This window comes from Candoia aspera, chromosome 1 (genome assembly GCF_035149785.1).
Source record: "Candoia aspera isolate rCanAsp1 chromosome 1, rCanAsp1.hap2, whole genome shotgun sequence".
Taxonomy (NCBI): domain Eukaryota; kingdom Metazoa; phylum Chordata; class Lepidosauria; order Squamata; family Boidae; genus Candoia; species Candoia aspera.
Window position 1 is genome coordinate 307,132,718 of NC_086153.1, and position 20,056 is coordinate 307,152,773.

Consider the following 20,056-nt stretch of genomic DNA (forward strand, 5'->3'; position numbering starts at 1 on the left):
GCAAAGGGGTGAAACATCTCAGTTATAACAGCAAAGATGTGGTGAGGGGCTGATTGTGGAATGAGTGCAAGTTCCAAATTAAGCTAAAGCAGAAAAAGCCAACTGTTTTCCACAATATGATTGGAGCATATGCACCCCATTTCCAGAAGAACATCAGGAATCCCTTTGAAATCCTGAACCTCATTAATAGGGTGCCAGAGGAACTCTGAAATGAAATAAGTTGTTAAGCACAAATATGAAAAGAGACTGCCAAAGATCAGAAGCAGAAGAAAGTAAACTGTATGTCACAACAAACCATGGCAATTGCAGAGAAGAGAAGCCAAAGCCAAGAAAGACAATGATCTTCATCCTAGTGTTTTCCCATAGGTGTAGGGTCTGCTTTTTGGATCAATGAATGCCATTTCACACGATCAAACACAGCAACCAGGTCCAACTGGATGATTTTCATGTCCACATTAATTGTGTCCTGCCACCTTTGCTTTGGTCTTCCTCATGGGCATTTGCCATCAGTGTTACAGTGGTAGGCAATGCAGGTGATAGTGTGGGGTGCTGCTTGTAGAACATGGCCATACCGTTGTAGACATTTTTCCAGGATTTTCTGTTACTGATGCAACGCCCATCTGCTGCCGAACATCATTGCTGATGTGATTGAGAAGGGAGGTGCCTAATGACCAATGGAGCATGCAAATCTCTAATTATTTGCCATTGTTGTTCTTTTGTGCTGTTTTTCTGTATTTTGTATTGTTCTTTATTTTTAAACATTTTAACAATTGTAAACTGCCCAGAATCACTTGGAGTTGGGCGGCATGTAAATTTAATTATTATTATTAACATAGTTTCTTTCTAGGAAGTTACTTCTGCTTTCCTTGAGCTCTACTCCCAGTATTTTTTCTTAGCTTATCAGCATTCCTTGCCCTTCTAAATGTTCTATAGCTGAGCTGACAGTGTAGCTTGCTAGGAAAATGTTTTTGTAATGGGAGTAGCTGCTCAATTTTAAACCACATAGCTGAGTCAGTGCTTTTGTTTTCCCTGAGAACATGTATTTGAGATAGGGACTTTTAAATTGACCCCCCAAATTCTCCTACAATAATTTAGTCTAGATTCTCCTACAATAATTTAGTCTAGATCAGAGTGACTGGTGGTAGCTTTCCAGAATTTCAGGCAAGAATTTCTGATCAGCATCTGCAGTAAGCTGTGGTGATGCCAGAATTACAACACATACAGTATATAGTGATTTGTTGTTTATTCGTTTAGTCGCTTCCGACTCTTCGTGACTTCATGGACCAGCCCACGCCAGAGCTTCCTGTCGGTCGTCAACACCCCCAGCTCCCCCAGGGACGAGTCCGTCACCTCTAGAATATCATCCATCCATCTTGCCCTTGGTCGGCCCCTCTTCCTTTTGCCTTCCACTCTCCCTAGCATCAGCATCTTCTCCAGGGTGTCCTGTCTTCTCATTATGTGGCCAAAGTATTTCAGTTTTGCCTTTAATATCATTCCCTCAAGTGAGCAGTCTGGCTTTATTTCCTGGAGGATGGACTGGTTGGATCTTCTTGCAGTCCAAGGCACTCTCAGAATTTTCCTCCAACACCACAGTTCAAAAGCATCGATCTTCCTTCGCTCAGCCTTCCTTATGGTCCAGCTCTCGCAGCCATATGTTACTACAGGGAACACCATTGCTTTAACTATGCGGGCCTTTGTTGTCAGTGTGATGTCTCTGCTCTTAACTATTTTATCGAGATTTGTCATTGCTCTTCTTCCAAGGATTAAGCGTCTTCTGATTTCCTGACTGCAGTCAGCATCTGCAGTAATCTTTGCACCTAGGAATACAAAGTCTTTCACTGCTTCTACATTTTCTCCCTCTATTTGCCAGTTATCAATCAAGCTGGTTGCCATAATCTTGGTTTTTTTGAGGTTTAGCTGCAAACCAGCTTTTGCACTTTCTTCTTTCACCTCATCATAAGGCTCCTCAGTTCCTCTTCACTTTCAGCCATCAAGGTGGTATCATCTGCATATCTGAGATTGTTAATGTTTCTTCCAGAGATTTTAACTCCAGCCTTGGATTCCTCAAGCCCAGCTTGTCGCATGATGTGTTCTGCATACAAGTTGAATAGGTAGGGTGAGAGTATACAGCCCTGCCGTACTCCTTTCCCAATCTTAAACCAGTCTGTTGTTCCGTGGTCTGTTCTTACTGTTGCTACTTGGTCGTTATACAGATTCTTCAGGAGGCATACAAGATGACTTGGTATCCCCATACCACTAAGAACTTGCCACAATTTGTTATGGTCCACACAGTCAAAGGCTTTAGAATAGTCAATAAAACAGAAATAGATGTTTTTCTGAAACTCCCTGGCTTTTTCCATTATCCAGCGGATATTGGCAATTTGGTCTCTAGTTCCTCTGCCTTTTCTAAACCCAGCTTGTACATCTGGCAATTCTCGCTCCATGAACTGCTGAAGTCTACCTTGCAGGATCTTGAGCATTACCTTACTGGCATGTGAAATGAGTGCCACTGTTCGATAGTTTGAACATTCTTTAGTGTTTCCCTTTTTTGGTATGGGGATATAAGTTGATTTTTTCCAGTCTGATGGCCATTCTTGTGTTTTCCAAATTTGCTGGCATATAGCATGCATTACCTTGACAGCATCATCTTGCAAGATTTTGAACAGTTCAGCTGGGATGCCGTCGTCTCCTGTTGCCTTGTTATTAGCAATGCTTCTTAAGGCCCACTCAACCTCACTCTTCAGGATGTCTGGCTCTAGCTCACCGACCACACCGTCAAAGTTATCCCCGATATTGTTATCCTTCCTATACAGGTTTTCTGTATATTCTTGCCACCTTTTCTTGATCTCTTCTTCTTCTGTTAGGTCCTTGCCATCTTTGTTTTTGATCATACCCATTTTTGCCTGGAATTTACCTCCGATGTTTCTAATTTTCTGGAAGAGGTCTCTTGTCCTTCCTATTCTATTGTCTTCTTCCACTTCCGCGCATTGCTTGTTTAAAAATAATTCCTTATCTCTTCTGGCTAACCTCTGGAATTTTGCATTTAATTGGGCATATCTGCCCCTATCACTGTTGCCTTTTGCTTTCCTTCTTTCTTGGGCTACTTCTAGTGTCTCAGCAGACAGCCATTTTGCCTTCTTGGTTTTCTCTTTCTTTGGGATGTATTTTGTTGCCGCCTCCTGAACAATGCTGCCAACTTCTGTCCAGAGTTCTTCCGGGACCCTATCTACTAAGTCCAGTCCCTTAAATCTATTCTTCACCTCCACTGCATATTCCTTAGGAATATTAGCGAGCTCATATCTAGCTGATCTGTGGGTCTTCCCTAATCTCTTTAGTCTGATCCTAAATTGTGCAAGAAGAAGTTCGTGATCTGAACTACAGTCAGCTCCAGGCCTTGTTTTTACCGACTGTACAGATGTCCGCCACCTTTGGCTGCAAAGGATGTAATCAATCTGATTTCGGTGTTGTCCATCTGGTGAAGTCCATGTATAAAGCCGTCTCTTAGGTTGTTGGAAGAGAGTGTTTGTTATGCAGAGTGAATTGTCTTGGCAAAATTCTATCAGCCTGTGTCCTGCTTCGTTTTGTTCTCCCAGGCCATACTTACCTGTAATTCGAGGTGTCATTTGACTGCCCACCTTAGCATTCCAGTCTCCTGTGATGAAAATAACATCTCTTTTAGGCGTGTTGTCCAGTAGGTGCTGCAGATCCTCATAGAACTGCTCTACTTCAGCTTCTTCAGCATTTGTGGTTGGGGCGTATATTTGGATCACTGTGATGTTAGATGGCTTGCCCTGAATTCGAATTGAGATCATTCTGTCGTTTTTTGGGTTGTATCCAAGCACTGCTTTAGCCACTTTACTATTAATTATGAAGGCTACTCCATTTCTTCTGTGGTCCTCTTGTCCGCAGTAGTAGATCTGGTGGTCATTTGATGTGAAGTGGCCCATTCCAGTCCATTTCAGTTCACTGATGCCCAGAATGTCTATCTTTAATCTTGACATCTCACCAATAACCACATCCAATTTGCCCTGGCTCATAGATCTTACATTCCAGGTTCCGATGGTGTGTTGATCCTTAGAACATCGGATTCGCCGTTCACCACCAGCACCGTCGGCCGCTAGCCGTCCTTTCGGCTTTGAGCTAGCTGCGTCATCACGTCTGGGGCTAGTTGAGCTCATCCTCTGTTCCTCCCCAGTAGCATTTTGACCATCTTCCGACCTGGGGGTCTCATCTTCCGATGGTATACCGACATATCTCTGGTTGTACTGATCCATTTAGTTTTCACGGCAAGAATACTGAGGTGGGTTGCCATTACCTTCCCCAGGGATCGCATTTAGTCTGACCTCTCTGTCATGACCTTCCCGTCTTGGGTGGCCCTTCACGGTTTAGCTCATGGCATCATTGAGGTGCTCAAGCTCCAGCACCACGACAAGGTAACGATCCTTTGCTGAAGGTATATAGTGATGTAATCATGCAAAAGCAGATGCATGAATTGAATCTAGAATATCCTCTATACAAAGCAAATGTTCTATCACTGAGTTATGATAATGCTTGTTGCCTATTGGGAATTTTACCCCATAGCAGAGATCTGCTCAAAAAAAAATCAAAACAAAGCGCACCTTAACATTTCAAAACATTTGAGATAAACACATCATTTGCTAGATATGCTTAAGTAGTGGCTAGATAGCCATCTTTCATATGGATTTCTGAGAAGAAGAGGAAGAGGACTATCACTTTGTGGTTAAATGTTTACAGCCCAAAAGAAATCCACAAAAAATAAGGGATTTGGTATAAAGAATGTGTATATATATCTACAAAGCAGCTTAAGCAACTTTGAGAAGATTAATTGGATTAATTTAAACAAATAATGTCAAAAATCTGGCAACATTTGTAGTTTTTACAAATATAAACAGAATGTTGGAAACTGGCTAATTTTATATGATGAGGTGTGAGAGCTAGTTCTGACAAAGTGAGTGGTAAACAGCCTGAAGTCTTTCTAATCTGTTACTCTAAAAAGGCAGGTGGAAATCTAACCCTGAAAAGAGAGCCCTCAAACCCATTGCATCATGTCGGTGGGAGAAAAAGACACAAACATTTGAATCTAGATTGCAATATAAATAGAGCTTGCATTAAATACATAGCAGTTGCAAGAATTCTTTCATTACAATAATGGCATCATTCATTTTCTAAAATCTATTGATCAGTAATCTGTATCCTTGAAAGCCTGTGCCTCTTTCCTTTTCTTACAATTTGCCTAGAGTTTCTGTTTCCCTTAGTTCATAAAATACTTCAGAATCATTTACAAATATAATTTTTTAAAATCTATCCATAAAAATTAAAGTCTCAGTGCAATAATAAGGAAGATATTAAACAAGGATAAAGCAATCTATTTTAATTTTTATAGGCTGGCTGAAAAGGCCAATTTCAAAGAGAGTTCATAGTATCAGGGCTACAGTAGAGAAGACTATTCTTCTGTTGCAAGCCGACCTATCCTCTGGTGAATTTACAGTTATTAAATTAGATAGATTTTTCAGCTTGCCTCCTCACCAAGACTAGTGGCTTTGTAAAGATTTTTATTCTTTGGCAACAAAAGAGATATTTAGCATACCTGAAATATATGATTGAAATAATCACAGATAGATTATATTTTGAACACAATTTAAAATGTCAGCATCCATTGTTCTGAGAGAGTTGGTGAGTCTTTCAAGACACATACAAGAACTAGTGGAATGATCTGTATTTGGGGAAAAATATTGAATGATATATCAATATGATATTATGCAACTTGTTGTTTTACATGTCATCCTCTTCATAAAACTATAATGTAATTATCTTTTAAGAACATTTTTCCTCTTCCTTTTGTATTTTTCAAGACAAAACAAGATACAATCCTTTATTGTGGTCATAGACCAGGTCAAATACAGGGAAAAAACTCTCCAAGTGTGAGACAGCAAATAAAAGCCACAGTAAAACTCAGTAATTATAAAAGTGGTATGGTCAAGGTGTGATGTATTTTACAAATAGTAAGCTGTGCTTTTTATCATTGTTATATTTGTTTATCTTTGTTTATATATATAGTCTTTTACTTGATTATTATTTTTCCTGATTATATAGGAGGTCCTACCTGTTGCAGGTGTGGAAATGCAATTAACAGCAGCTGTTTCTCTTTTGACAATTCTGCAAGAGGAGTCAATATCCATCCATACTTACTCTCACTCGTTCTTACAACTCATTCTACAGAATCTGGAGCATAGAGATGCAGGTCAGAGGAATGCTATGTTGCTGATTTCTTAGTTTGCTATGCTTTTTCTTCTGATAATGTACTATTTAAAGCAGTACATACAGTAATAAAATAGCGATTACAGAAAAGGTTTGGTAGTGCTATATCGTGTATTTGATTAGCTTTTGTTTTCTTTCACCCTGATTTAATATATATAAATCTCAGTAATTTTGTGGAAGCTTCTCAGTAGGATTATATTTCGATTCCAAGCTGATTAATTTGATAGGAGATTAAGTCTTCTGTTGGTTAAGAAACAAACATATATTGGAGAAAATGTACCTCCAGTGCTATACACATAAAATTACTGGGTGTAAGTTATTAATCACATATAAATTAAGATCAATAATGTCCCATAATATGTAATATAAAAACATACACAAATGGCATCTGGAAAATGATTAAATGCATTTTAATGACGTAAAAATTAGATCATTAAAACACATATAATCAGTATAACAATGCGATAATCATATACTGTATAATGTTTTAAAATATTTAATTACACTATTTAATAGAAAAACATGCATGTGCTAGTATTAACAATACAATTATATCAGAATTTTTTAAAAAAGGAAGTAGAAAATACCTCATAATCAGAACAACACTAAAAATTATTTGAAAGTCCTGTTCCCTATACTTTAATGAGAAAAAAAAATATTAACAGACAATGCAACAGTCCCTTGTTATAGAGCAGATATGGAATTACCTTTATTTTCTTAGCAAAATAAAAACCATTAATGAGAGAACAGAACATCCATACTTGGAACCTGGACTAAAAAAATTACCTAATAATGAAAGAGTTAATTATAGAAACACTTCTTTATTTGAGTAATTTGTGTGAGAAACTTTCAAGTATTTAGATTTGTTCATTATTTGAATACTATTACTGTATTAATAATATGTCAGTTCAGTGAGATGGGGGATTAAAGGGAATTTTCAGAACATGCACATACACACAAGAGTTTTAGCTTTAGGTAATAGGTGCTTTTACAGACAATCTTAGGTATGCTTATTCAGAAATAAATGATTTTACTTCAGCTTCCCTTTTCCCTCACTCCCCTGTCCTTTGGAATGCTCAACCTGGCACTGGGATAATTAGCAAAAAGGGATTTAATGTTTGCATTTACATTCATTGGAGAGGAAGGGATTGTGACTGGAAACCCCTTATGGACTTTTTGCAGAAAACAGACAAAAATGAACTTAGGATTTGTGGTTTTGATGGTTAGACAGGATAGATTATAGAAAGAAGGCAGACATTGTAACTTTAGAGAAAGAGTTAAATATATAATTGTCCTTATAACTGGTATAAAGAAGATTGGAAGCCACTTTTTGTATCATTTTTGTTTCTCTTTTACTTTTTTTCCTTTCTTGCACTTTTAGCTTTTTCTTTGATTTCTTTTTTCTTTCTTTATATTAGTTTGTATTTGTTTTTATCTTCTTTTTTAAAACTTTTAATAAAATTATAAAAAAAAGAGGAAAGGAATACAAGAGAGTAAGCAGGCACACAATGAGGAATACACATCAAAAGGAATATGGTGGTGCCAGCACTCCCTAGCATGCTTAGGGCTGGGAACTGTGCGCATTCTACGCAAACAACCCAATGTATTCCCTTTTGTGTGCCTGCTTACTCTCTTATAATTCCTTCTTCTCCAATCTTTCCTCTCTTCAAGGGGGAAAAAAAAGAAGAATAACCAGTCAGGCATAGGGCAATGCATACTGACTTTAATGGTAATCATGTGACTGAGGGAAGCTGCGAAAGTTGTAAATATGGGCATTGGTTATAAAGTTATTTTTTTAGCACTGTCGTAACTTCAAACGGTTGTTGAATGATGTAGTCAGTAAGTGAGGTCTACTGTACTCCTAGGTGAGTTCAGTCTAGCCCTTTTATTTCCAATTAAGTTTGGTGGGTCTTAGTTCCAGTCAAATTGCTACAGATTTGATCTGTTAAATTGTATTTTAGCATGTTTACTTCTGTAATGTGTAACATATATTTGTTTTAGTGTTACTGTTGTCACTTAAGAACAATGTTAATTGAAGTCATGGTCAAAAAGAGTTTTATAGAATAGGTATGTTATGCTTATAGTTCATTTGTATCTCACAGGTGTCAGTAATGCTTGGCTGGACACTCTTCTTGCTGCAATAGAAGCTCTTCCAAAAGAAACTATTAGACATGAGGTAATACTGTTTTCCCATGATACTAGTGGAAAGATAGATTGTGGCTGACAGTTATGATTCAGTTTCCATTTAGAATCAGATTTGGCCTCCATGCTCTAGTATATGAAACCTCCTACCCATTTTGTTTTAGTTACAGTGATCTCCAGAATTTGAAATTTGATCGTAAATTTTCAGGATAGGGAGAAAAGATTTGACTGCCATCAAGAAGAACAAAAATATATGGAAATGTTTCCCTGATATGAATCTGAATGTTGACAATAAAGAGTAAATAATTATAAGATAGAAGAATCTGGATGAGAATTACTCAGACTTGTAACTTATTAAAATACATTTTTATATTTCTTTTTTTGTTACCTTGAATTATTAAGTAAGCAAATTTCCTAATATTTATTTTAAATAGAAGTGGAATGTACTGTGTCATATTGGCTACAAATCTTCCTAGCAGAAATTAAAAATATTGCCATATTGTATATCCTAATTTCTCAATAAATCAGGAAACCACTTTTTGAAGCTCCAAAGAATGTCTTTGGATTAATTTTCAGTTGCAGCATAACTATAATTCTTCATGATGTTTAGACCTGGAGAAGGTATGTATTTTTTAATATTCTGGTCAATGAGCAAATTAAAATACTGATACCGCTTCGGCGGGCAGGTAACAGCGTTCCATTTAGTCATGCCGGCCACATGACCCTGGAAGTGTCTACGGACAAATGCCGGCTCTTCGGCTTAGAAACGGAGATGAGCACCATCCCCTAGAGTCGGACACGACTGGACTTAATGTCAAGGGAAACCTTTACCTTTACTTTAACTAAAAACTAGAACAACAAAGAAGGAAGAATTTTAATCCTGAAATTAACAAATGAAGGTAAGATTTTAACATTGGCATCCATTTACAGTATGCTTCAAATACCGATAAGGAAAAATTCTATGAAAGATTCTTCCAAATGTTAATAAGAATTGCACAGGAGGAAATAATTATTGTAGGAGACATGAATTGAGTGCTAGATCCAACCTTAGACAAATAATCCCAAGGGGGGAAAAAAAGTTGAAAGCTCCCTATTTTTAGTATATGGATATATTGGTCTTGACGAATGTGTGGAGATAAATTTCAGCATTTTTTTTTTTAAGATGGTGACTGGGTTGGTAGGTCTTTGTTAGCTGGGGGACTTTTGTGTTGGTTTTAGGATGTGGTGGAGGTTAGGGTTAGGTTTTGAGGTTTGGATATTGGTTTTTTGGAGGACTTTCCTGATCATCTTTCCAGGAGTCTCATGATTGCATCTTTGGTGCTAGCAGCATTGGACTCCTAATGGAGAGGGACTGTTGGGACCCTGGGCTGGCTTCCTGGCTGCTTTAGACAGACAGGACTGCCTTGGAACGTGTGCTGGTTACTAGGTATCCAAGGAGAGGCAACTATGGTGAAGCCAGGAAGGACAGTGCTAATGGTGCAGCAGTGCTGCAATTTGAACTGTTATGTGAGGTTTGAGCCCACTTCTGACTCTGAAAACAAAACCTATCCAGAGTCAGAAGGGGAAAACGAAACGTATCAGTAGAGACTCGGAGAATCTAAACCAGGAGTGACTCAGCAGAGCGGGAGAATTTGCAGACGCGGATTGGACAAACTCCGGAAGGGGATTTGAATCCTCCAATCAGTGCTTGAGACAAGAAAGCAGAGAAGCGCATGAATCAGAAGGCAGCCAGATTGGCTGCAGGAGAGAAAAGGGGTGGAAGGGATCGCTTTAAAGGGCAGGCGTGCAATGAGCAAGCTGCCAGAGACAACCAATCCTTTGAGCTCACAGCACTTGCAGAAGCGTCCTTACCAGGGTCAGAAGCCTTGCCTGTAGCCAGTGTGGAACCAGCGCCAGCGCCTTCTGCCATCACGGACCCACCTCCTGCACAAGCCGCTCCAGTCAAGCCTCTCCTTGCTGTCCCTGCTGAGCACAGTCTCGCATCCAGCTCTAAGCCTTGTTGCATCGCCCCAGCATGATCCAGGTGTGCTCCCAGATTCAAGCCTTGCCTAGACTTTCCAGTCTAGTCCAGCCGTGCTTCCAGTTCTCAGCCTTGCCTAGACTCTCCAGTCCAGTCCAGTCTTGTTTCCAGTTCTCAGCCTTGCCTAGACTCTCCAGTCCAGTCCAGCTTAGCCTCCAGAGCCAAGCCTTGCCTAGAGGTTCCAGTCCAGTCTCGCCTAGCCTCCACATGTGAGCCCGGTCCTATCTGCATGCCAGTTCACAGAACCTTGCCTCCAGCTTCTGCCTTGCCACGCACTTTAGCTTCACCAAGTCTGACAGCTTCAATCAGAGAGTTAGCTGAATTCTGCCTTGCTGTTCTGCCACAGTCTGATCCTGCAGCCTTGTCTGTTCATCCATCATTGCCTGGGTGGTCTTGATTGGAATTACTTTGCTATATTTATTCACCAGGACTTTACTAATAATTCTGATAATAATTCTCTCTGGCCACCTCATAGTCTGAACAGGACATGTTGCTCAGCTGAGGGCTCACATGGCTGCTGAGCAGCATTTTGGTGGAGTGCTATCTACGGTGGCACCATGGCAGTATCTTTCATTCAACATCTTTTGGGGCTAAACTTGTGGTGAAGTCTGGAGTGACGAGGAGCAGCAGCGACTGGGCTGGAGCTGATGGCGTGGGAAAGGCAGCAGCACTGTGACTAGAGCTGCTAGCCAGCCATTGGGGAGACTTTCACATGGCTGCTTGTTTGTGCACCTTGCATGGAGGCCCTGAAGAAGATTCTCCTCCATGTGGATAGTCTGTTATTCACCCTGAGGTGATCAGCTTCCACGCTGTCTGGCGGGTGAGCAATCTGGCTGGTTTCAGCTGGCCCTTGGACACCGGGAAGGCTGAGGATAGACAAGGCTGCTATCAATCTGCAGCAGGAGCAGAAGCTGGCTGGCAACTTTTGGCGGAGTCCAGCCACTGTCCTGTGGCTGCAGCTGTGAACCTGGACTGTGGGAGCCATCTTGCCCCTTTGGTGCCTTTGTGTCCAGAAGGGGAAGGCAGCCATTCCATCTGTTCCAACTCCCAAAGGGATCTGATACAACCAATGTGGCCAGAGCTGCTGGGACTGATGGGGCTGTAGGAATTTTGCAGCCCTTTGGAGGCTATGAGGAGCTGAAACTGATGGTGGGAAGGGAGGTTGTAATGGAGGTAAAGATGGACTGGTAGGTACAGTGTTGGGGAAAGGTCTGGGGCTTGAGCCATTACTTTTCCCTTGGGTGGGATAGAAGGGGGAGTGGTGGCTTGTCTTAACCTGGTGAGGTTGTGGTTGGTCACCCCTGCCTCTGGTGAGAGCAGAGGGAGGGGGGTATCTGGGTTTTGTGAATGAGTGGACAGATGGCTGGTTCAGGAGCCCTGAGTGCCTGGTCGGAAGTGTCCTGGGACCAACCTACCAGCTGTGTAGAAGCATTTACAGGTGATTGTATATGGAACCCTTGGTGGCTGGGGGAGGGGGGCAGAGGGCAAGGGGAGTGAGGCAGTCAGGGGAGTCAGAGATGGGATAGGATTATGGTGGTGACAGGCAGTGGGATACAAAGGGTAAGCTGCACACAGGGAGCACAGAAGCAATATCTAGTATCTATCCTGCACTCCAGCCTCATGCCTACATCTCTGATTATCAGTTATTGAACCTTAGGTGGTGCTGTACTGGTTGGTGTTGCTTAATGTCAGGTCAGCCTCTGATAAAGCTCACCTTATCTGAGATCTGATTCCAGATGAGAGGGCTGACCTGGTGTGTATTATCAAGATCTGCCTGGGTGAAGAAGACGGAGTGCCCCTCTGAAATGTGTCCCAATTCTTCTCACCTTTAGAAAAGCCTGTAAGATCTGGCAATAGGGGCCAGTTGAGTGGGAGTTCCCCTGTGATTGTTTTGATGTATGTTTGGTCACTATTTTATATTTTGTATTTATATATTGTCTGTTTATCGATATATGGTTTCTTTTGTTTTTTCTTCTTTTTGATATATTTATGCTGAATGCCACCCAGAGTCAGACCATTTGAGTTGGGCAGTCTTATAAATCTTAAAAATGAATAAATTAATTAATTTTAAAAAAATCCAAAACCAAGAGAGTACATGTTCTTTTAGCAAAACACCAAATGTATTCAAGGATTGATATGTGCTAGATCTCAAAGACTCTCACACCATCTATCAAAGAAGTACAGATTTGCTCAGTGCAATATGAAGATCATGCTCCAATATTAATATCTTGGTTTTAGAAATTACCTTTAGATGGAGGATGAATAATACGGTGTTACTTAAAGAAAGTGTACTGCAGAAATGTGAATAATTATTTCTTTTTAAAAAAATATGACACAAATATCAAAGATAACTATACGGGAGACAAGTAAAGCTTGTATGAGAGGAATCTTAATAAGGCTTGCAGCAAATCAGAAAAAAAAACACAATAGAGGGAAATCACAATTAGAAGAGAAAATAAAGGAATTAGAACAGATTCATAAAATCAGTCCAGATCGACAAGTACTGAAAGAGTTAAATAAAATTAAACAACAATTAGATTTATTAGAAGTAGCTGAACTTTGAAAGATCAAATACGTCAAAATCGTTTTGAAAATGCAAACAAACCAAGGAAACTTCTGGCATATCAAATCAGAAGAAAGAAAAGAAAAGAAAAAAGAAAGCTGATAACAGCTATAGAGAAAGAAAACAAACTATTATATATAAGATTGGTAATAACAAAAGAACTTACAACATTTTTTAAGGAATTACAGTATATTCCAGGTATAAAATTGATAAAGGAAATTTAAAAACATATTGAAAACTCAGAGCTTAAAGAATTTACTAAAGAATGTAGACAAATCTTAAGCAAATTAATAAGAACTCAAGAGATTAAAGAAGCAATAAAGAAAATTAAAATTAGTAAGGCACCAGGCCCAGAAGTACTGATGGCTCTGTGTTACAAAAAGGTAGTCAAGGAACTAGCAGAACTCCTATTGAAAACGATGAATGAAAGTCAAATAAGAAAAACAGTACCAAAGATTTGGGAAGAGGTGTATATAATATTAATACACAAAAAAGGGAATAACCCAAAGAAACCTCAGTCATATGGCCAATTTCTTTACTGAATGGTGATTTCATAGTGTATTAGTGAAACATATGAAGAAATGCATTCCTGAAATTATACATGCAGATCGAACAGTCACATTCCAAAAAGGAAAATGAAAGATAACAGCAGATTTATTATAAATGGACTAGAATGTATCAACATTAATAAAAAGAAGGCAGTTGTAATATTGTTAGATGTGGAAAAAGCCTTCGACAATTTGGAATGGACTTCTTTTGTACTAGAGGGCTTAAACAAAATGAATCCTGGAGAAGAATTCAAAACCTGGCTGGAGAGCATATATCAACAGCAGAGATTAGTGAATGGAACGCTCTGGTCAAGATTTATATGGAATGGAAAAAACCAAGAGTAAGATTCAAAATTTTACAAGACTTAAAAGACTTTTACCATTGTTCTGGATCCCAGAGTATGAACTTCAAGTTTATCTTAGCAGTTTTACTAACTTGACCATTAGCCACAGGTTATATTTTTCTGACATGGAGAAAATTTTATACATTGTGTCAAATGTAGTCTATAATTTCAAGTATAGTGTGAGTCTTGCTGCAAGGATAATTTGGAAAGCTGATATTAATAGAGGTTTTAGCATGTGAAGTAGTTCTTAATGCATATTTCTGTTGCTTTATGTTTATCTAATTCTAGATTTGTTTTCTGAATTTCTTCTTCCATCTGCTCTCCTATAGATCCTGAATCCTCTTGTTTCCAAGGCACAGCTTTCCCAAACACTTCAGTCTCGCCTGGTTAGTTGTAAAATCTTGGGGAAATTAGCTAACAAGTTTGAAGCTCATATGTGAGTAGCTTGTGTGTGTTTCAGATGTCCTAATAAATAAATGGTCTACAAAGGAAACAAGGTGACCTCATTTTGTTGCTGTAGAAAAGAATACTATTTTCAACTATTGACAAACTGTATTTTATGCAGTGTTCCTAAGACACAATCCATGAAGCTCTGTTGGTGAGCAGCATCTTTTTTCTCTAAATGGGAATAACTTGAGCCTACATAGCAATTGTAGGTCTTGAATTATATTCTTTATAAAAGGATGATTATTTCCTACCACTTCAGCTACAATTTTTGACCCACACAGTGTCATTTCAGCAAATGTTATTCTTATTTCCATGATTTGCCCTACTAGCTGCCATTTTAGATTTTTTTATGTTGTTTTGTTTGGAAGTTTGTTTGTTTCTAAATTTGTTGTCAAGACTTGTATACCATGTCAGATATTGTGGGATATACAATGATTGCATCCCATCCAGCATGAAAGCAATTTCTGTAACAGTCAACTTCATTTTTGTTCAGAAGTACCACCTTGTTTGCTCCTATGAAGGTATTGGATTTGTTTGCCTGTCTTTTAGTTTCAAAAATCAAATATGATGGTATAATTCAGAATAGAGTTTATATTAGGTTTGGGATTTATGAATATTCAAGGTGGGTTAATTGTGATTTTGTTCATTTTCTTCAGAACTTGTATTGCTATGTTGATAGGCTTATGATATGTTCCATTTTGGATATTTTATGGGGGTGTGGCAGATATTAAAAAAAGCTCAGTGAATGGATCTTGAACCCATTTTCTTTCTTTTTTTTTTTGGCTACATATAAATTTATTTTTACCTTGCTATGGAGACAGCCCCACCCCCATCTTTTCAGAACTCTCTGGTGAATAGCTAGAGAGAATAAAGTGATGAATAAAGGCCCATCCATTTTTTTAACTGTTGATAGCCTTTGTAACACAGATGACTAGATTTCTTGACTCCTCTCTTTTTTTGTGTGAGCCCAAGGGAAAGAAGAAAGTATTGATCAAAATATGATTTGACTTCAGGATGATGCCAAGTAGCCAGTCAGATTTTGCTGTGTGATGATGCCAAGAAAGCAGAGTCCAAGGAATGCTTGCCTTCATCCTGATGCCAATGAAAAGAATACCATGAACAGACAGCAAATGAGGGAGAACAAAGTGAGCCATAAATTGCTACATGTTGTGGGGAAAATAGGAGGAAGTAGTACTAGGTATGTTCGCCACCTTGAGTTATTTATAAACATAATAAAGACAGGATAGAAAATAAATAAATATTTGTTTATTTTCTGTCCCACCTTTATTATTTCTATAAATAATGCAAGGTGACGAACGTACACTCCTTCCTCCTCCTCTTTTCCCCACAACAACAACCCTGTGAGGTGAGTTGGGCTGAGAGAGACTGACTGGCCCAAGGTCATCCAGCGGGCTTTCATGCCTAAGGCGGGACTAGAACTCATAGTCTCCTGGTTTCTAGCCTGTTGCTTTAACTACTAGACAAAACTGGCTATATCATTAATAATGATAAAGTAATAAGAGTTTGCAATCCTGTTTTTCTGGTAACATTTGTACTTCCAGTATTTCATTATTAAATGTTGTTATGATGCTATAGAGGCCTATTATGTTCTTAACATTTGAGAAGTGTAAATTATCTTTTACATGTAGTATGTTGTTGTTCAAACATTGAAAAACATAAACACAATAATTATATAAATAAATTATAATATTTTACTCTTTTATTACTGTTTTGAAATATATGTGACAAAATTATGAGAGCCTTTTCTTTCTATTAGAATTAATGTGACTGTTTCCTTTTTAGCATTAAAAGAGAAATCCTTCCACTGGTAAAATCTCTTTGCCAGGATGTAGAATATGAAGTTCGTTCCTACATGTGCCGGCAGCTAGAGCTAATTGCTCAAGGAATAGGGTGAGCAAAGCTTGATAATTATTTATACAGTATAAATAATTCCAGAGAATAGTAGTATTAATTTGCAATAGATCACACCAATTCTAATCAGATTGATTTAATATGTGAGGGTGAAGTCATACAATGCAAGTTTCCAAATCAATTACTCTAATGACAAGTGATTTCCTTGTATGAACAACCAACATGAATCAGATACCTATGCTAGGCAAAAACTTTCTTATTGCTGCCAAGCATGCAAGCATCTTAATGGCAATTGTTAATAGATTCATGTTTGAATCCTGGACTGTTTCTTTCACAGCCAGTGTGACATAATGATTAGAATGTCTGAGAAAATCCAGATTCAAATTCTCACTTAGCTTTTAAACTCAGTAGATTATCTTGGTCAGTTAATAAAATGTAGGTTAGACTATGCTGCCATTGGGTGGATACAGAGTTGATTGAACAGTCATATCCAGTGTCAGTACATCAGTGGCTCTGCATCAGGTTTAGGGCTTGAGTATATTGAATGGCATACTGCAGTCCTCTGTTCTAGTCCCTGTGCTATTCAACATATTTTCAGTTATAAATTATTTGTAAATGATTTGGATAAGTGTTTAGAAAACATGATTTTAAAATTTGCAGGTGACACAAAGATAATGGAGTATAGGTAGTCCTTGACCTAGGACCATTCATTCAGCAACTGTCGAAGTTACAACAGTGCTGAATGAATGGTGGTTACGATTGGTCCTTGGAGTTCTGGCCATCCCAGCACCCCCACGGTCATGTGATCATGATCTGGGCTATTGGCAACCAGTTTGCACTTACAACCGGTTGCAGCGTCCCTCGATCATGTGATCGCCATTTGCAACCTTCTCTGCTGATTTCCCAAGAAAGTGGGGAAGCCAGCAGGGAAGGTTGCAAGCTGCTGGTTAAGTCTCCTCTACCCACACACCCTTCCCCAGCCCCTCTGTCCTCGCTCTGACCACTTGCGCACCCCTATGTACCCCTGCGCACCCTCCCCGACCCTCATCACGCCTCCCTCCCACCCTTGTGCACATTCCCTGACGCGTGCCTGTCGCAGACCCCCTTGTACCCTCACACACCTGACTCACACCATGCCTCTCACAAACCCCCTCCCACCATCCCTGACCTTCGCCATGCCTCTCACACATCCCCTTGCACCCTCCCCCACACTCTTGCGCGTCCTCCCCCACATCTCCCTGCATCCCTTTCTCCCTCACCCACCTGGCAGCAGCCACTTAACTGCCTGCCAGCCTGCAACTTGCAACTTCCTGCGAACTCCCCCACTGACTTTGGTTGTGGGAAACTGGCAGGAAGTTGCTTTGCCTAATAACCATGGGATTCGGTTAATGACTTTGGTTGTGGGAAATCGGCAGGAAGTCGCCTTGCCCAACGACCATGGGATTCGGTTAATGATGGCAACCGGGTCTGCAGGGATTGCTGTTGCAAAGTGATGCAGTTGTGCTTTACGACTGCATTGCATAGTGACCGAAATTCTGGTCTCAATTGCCATCGTAAGTCAAGGAGTACCTGTATAATAAACACCTTAGAGAACAATAACAAAATGCAGGAGAATCTTGACAAGCTGTAACAGTGGGGAGAAACCAGCAAGATGAATTTCAGCAGGGTCAAATACGAAGTCCTGCATTTGGGTAGGAAAAATCAAAGGCATGAATGAGGAGGAGGAGGACCACCATACTGGATAGCAATATATGCAAAATGGATTTGGGTGGTTTGGTGGATCACAAGCTGAACTTGAGCTAACAGTATGATGTAACCATAAAGTGGTAAATGCAGTCATAGGCTGCATTAACAGGAATACAGAGTCAGGGTCAAGAGAAGTAATCATTTCTGAATTGGTCAGCTGCATCAAAGTACAGTTCTGGGTACTGCATTTTTGGAAGGACACTGACAATCTGGAGGGTGTCCAGGGGAGACCAATCAAAATGACAGGGACCAGGAAGGAAAAATGTATGAAGAATGGGTGGAGGCATTGGTATGTTTAGCCTGGAGAAGAGAAGACTGCAGAGAAACATAATAGCTTCTTCAGGTACCTGAACAACTGTCATGCAGAAGATGGGACAGAATTGTTTAGAATTGTTCCAGAAGACAGGACAATTAAATATAATTACAAGTAGATTTCAGTTGGATATCAGGAAAAATGTTCTAATGGTAAGAGCTATTTAACAATAGAAGAGATTCTGTGTGACTCAGGACACTCCATTCCATTTGTTTTATGGTATGAAACCAAAGGTGAACCACCTCAGAATCTTTGGCAGTACTGCATGGGTTCAAATTCCAAAACAGCAAAGAAGAAAAGGAAATTCCAAGACAAAACTATCTTTGTTGGATATGAACAAAGACAAAGAAGCTACAGGTTCATATTAGGTGATAAATTAATAATTAGCAAAAGCGCTTCTTTTGCAGAACAAAACTGGGGGAGATTAAATTCTGGCTCTCCAGCTGATTTAACAACAAGAGAACAGCAAAGACTTGCTGATAGTGATCTTTTGCCTAGTGAGGACATTAAACAAGAAAAGCAAACTGAAGATCTGTCTGATGAGACAGATACTTCTCAGAAAAGTGATGGAAGTCAAGATTTTAGCCCTGTATTACCTCACAGATCTCAGAGGAGTAATAAAGGAGTTCCTCCATCACGTTTTCAGGTTGAAACAGTCAAGGCTTTCCACATCTTTACTGAACCTGAATCTTTAGAACAAGTAAATGCTTTGCCACCTCAAATTGCACAAAATTAGCACATTGCAGTGAGAGAAGAATTAGCATCCTTGAAAGAAAATAAAACTTGGAAACTAGTAAATCTACCCCCCAATGAACACAGTCTGGTTTGTAGGTGGGTTTTCAAACTGAAAAGAGATGCTAGTGGAAAAATCCAAAAATACAAAGCAAGGTTGGTTGCAAAAGGGTTCACTCAAAGGAAAGATTTAGACTTTGACAAGACTTTTGCACCAGTTACTAAAGGTGAATCAATTAGATTGCTGTTGAAAATTGCTGCACTCAAAGGGATGTCAGTTCATCATTATGGCATTCAAACTGCATTCCTATATGGTGAGTTAGACCAGAAATTATACATGCAGCAACCACCTGGTTATGAAAAAGGTGAAAATCTGGTCTCTGAGCTGCAGAAATCCATCTGTGGGTTAAAACAGGCTGCTCGGTGCTGGAATTTAAAATTAGATGAAAAACTGCAGAATGTTGGTGTTGAAAAAGGAAAGGCAGATCCATGTGTTTATGTTAAGAAAGACAAACAAAGCTTTATGTATCTGTGCCTGTATGTTGATGATTTATTGCTGCTTACACAAACAGATGAACAAAGGCTTAGTTTTGAAGCCTGCATGAAAAGCCACTTCACATTAAAAAGCCTTGGAACAGTACCAAATTATATAGGCTTGGAAATACACAGAGAGAAAGATGGTAGCTTTCTGTTAAGCCAATGCAGTAAAATTCAGAAGCTCCTGGAGGATTTTAACATGCAAGATTGTAAGCCAGTCTCTGTCCCTATGCTTCCTGAATTTCAGAAGGAGGTAGGAAGGAAGGAAGGAAGCTCAGTTATCTGAGGCAGATAAATTTAGATCTGCAATTGGAAGTTTGTTGTACATTGCAAATCACTCTCACCCAGATATCTCAAATTCTGTGTCAATTTTAAGTAGACAGGTAGAAAAGCCTACATCTACTGGAAAAGCAGCATTGAAAAGACTGTTTAGGTATCTGCAAGGAACAAAGAATTACTGCCTAAAACTGTCAGCTTCTGGAACAGAGGAATTGCAGGCACACACTGATTCAG

General features: G+C 39.4%; 1 protein-coding gene across 1 annotated transcript in view; it reads left to right on the forward strand.

The window, feature by feature from the left end:
• PPP4R4 (protein phosphatase 4 regulatory subunit 4) overlaps positions 1-20,056 on the forward strand; it is a 123,068-nt gene that overhangs the window by 51,495 nt on the left and 51,517 nt on the right. Inside the window, exons 4-7 of the mRNA XM_063290270.1 lie at positions 6,115-6,262; positions 8,382-8,455; positions 14,226-14,332; positions 16,147-16,254. Coding sequence (XP_063146340.1) covers positions 6,115-6,262; positions 8,382-8,455; positions 14,226-14,332; positions 16,147-16,254 — 437 coding nt within the window. The remainder of the gene's footprint in view (positions 1-6,114; positions 6,263-8,381; positions 8,456-14,225; positions 14,333-16,146; positions 16,255-20,056) is intronic.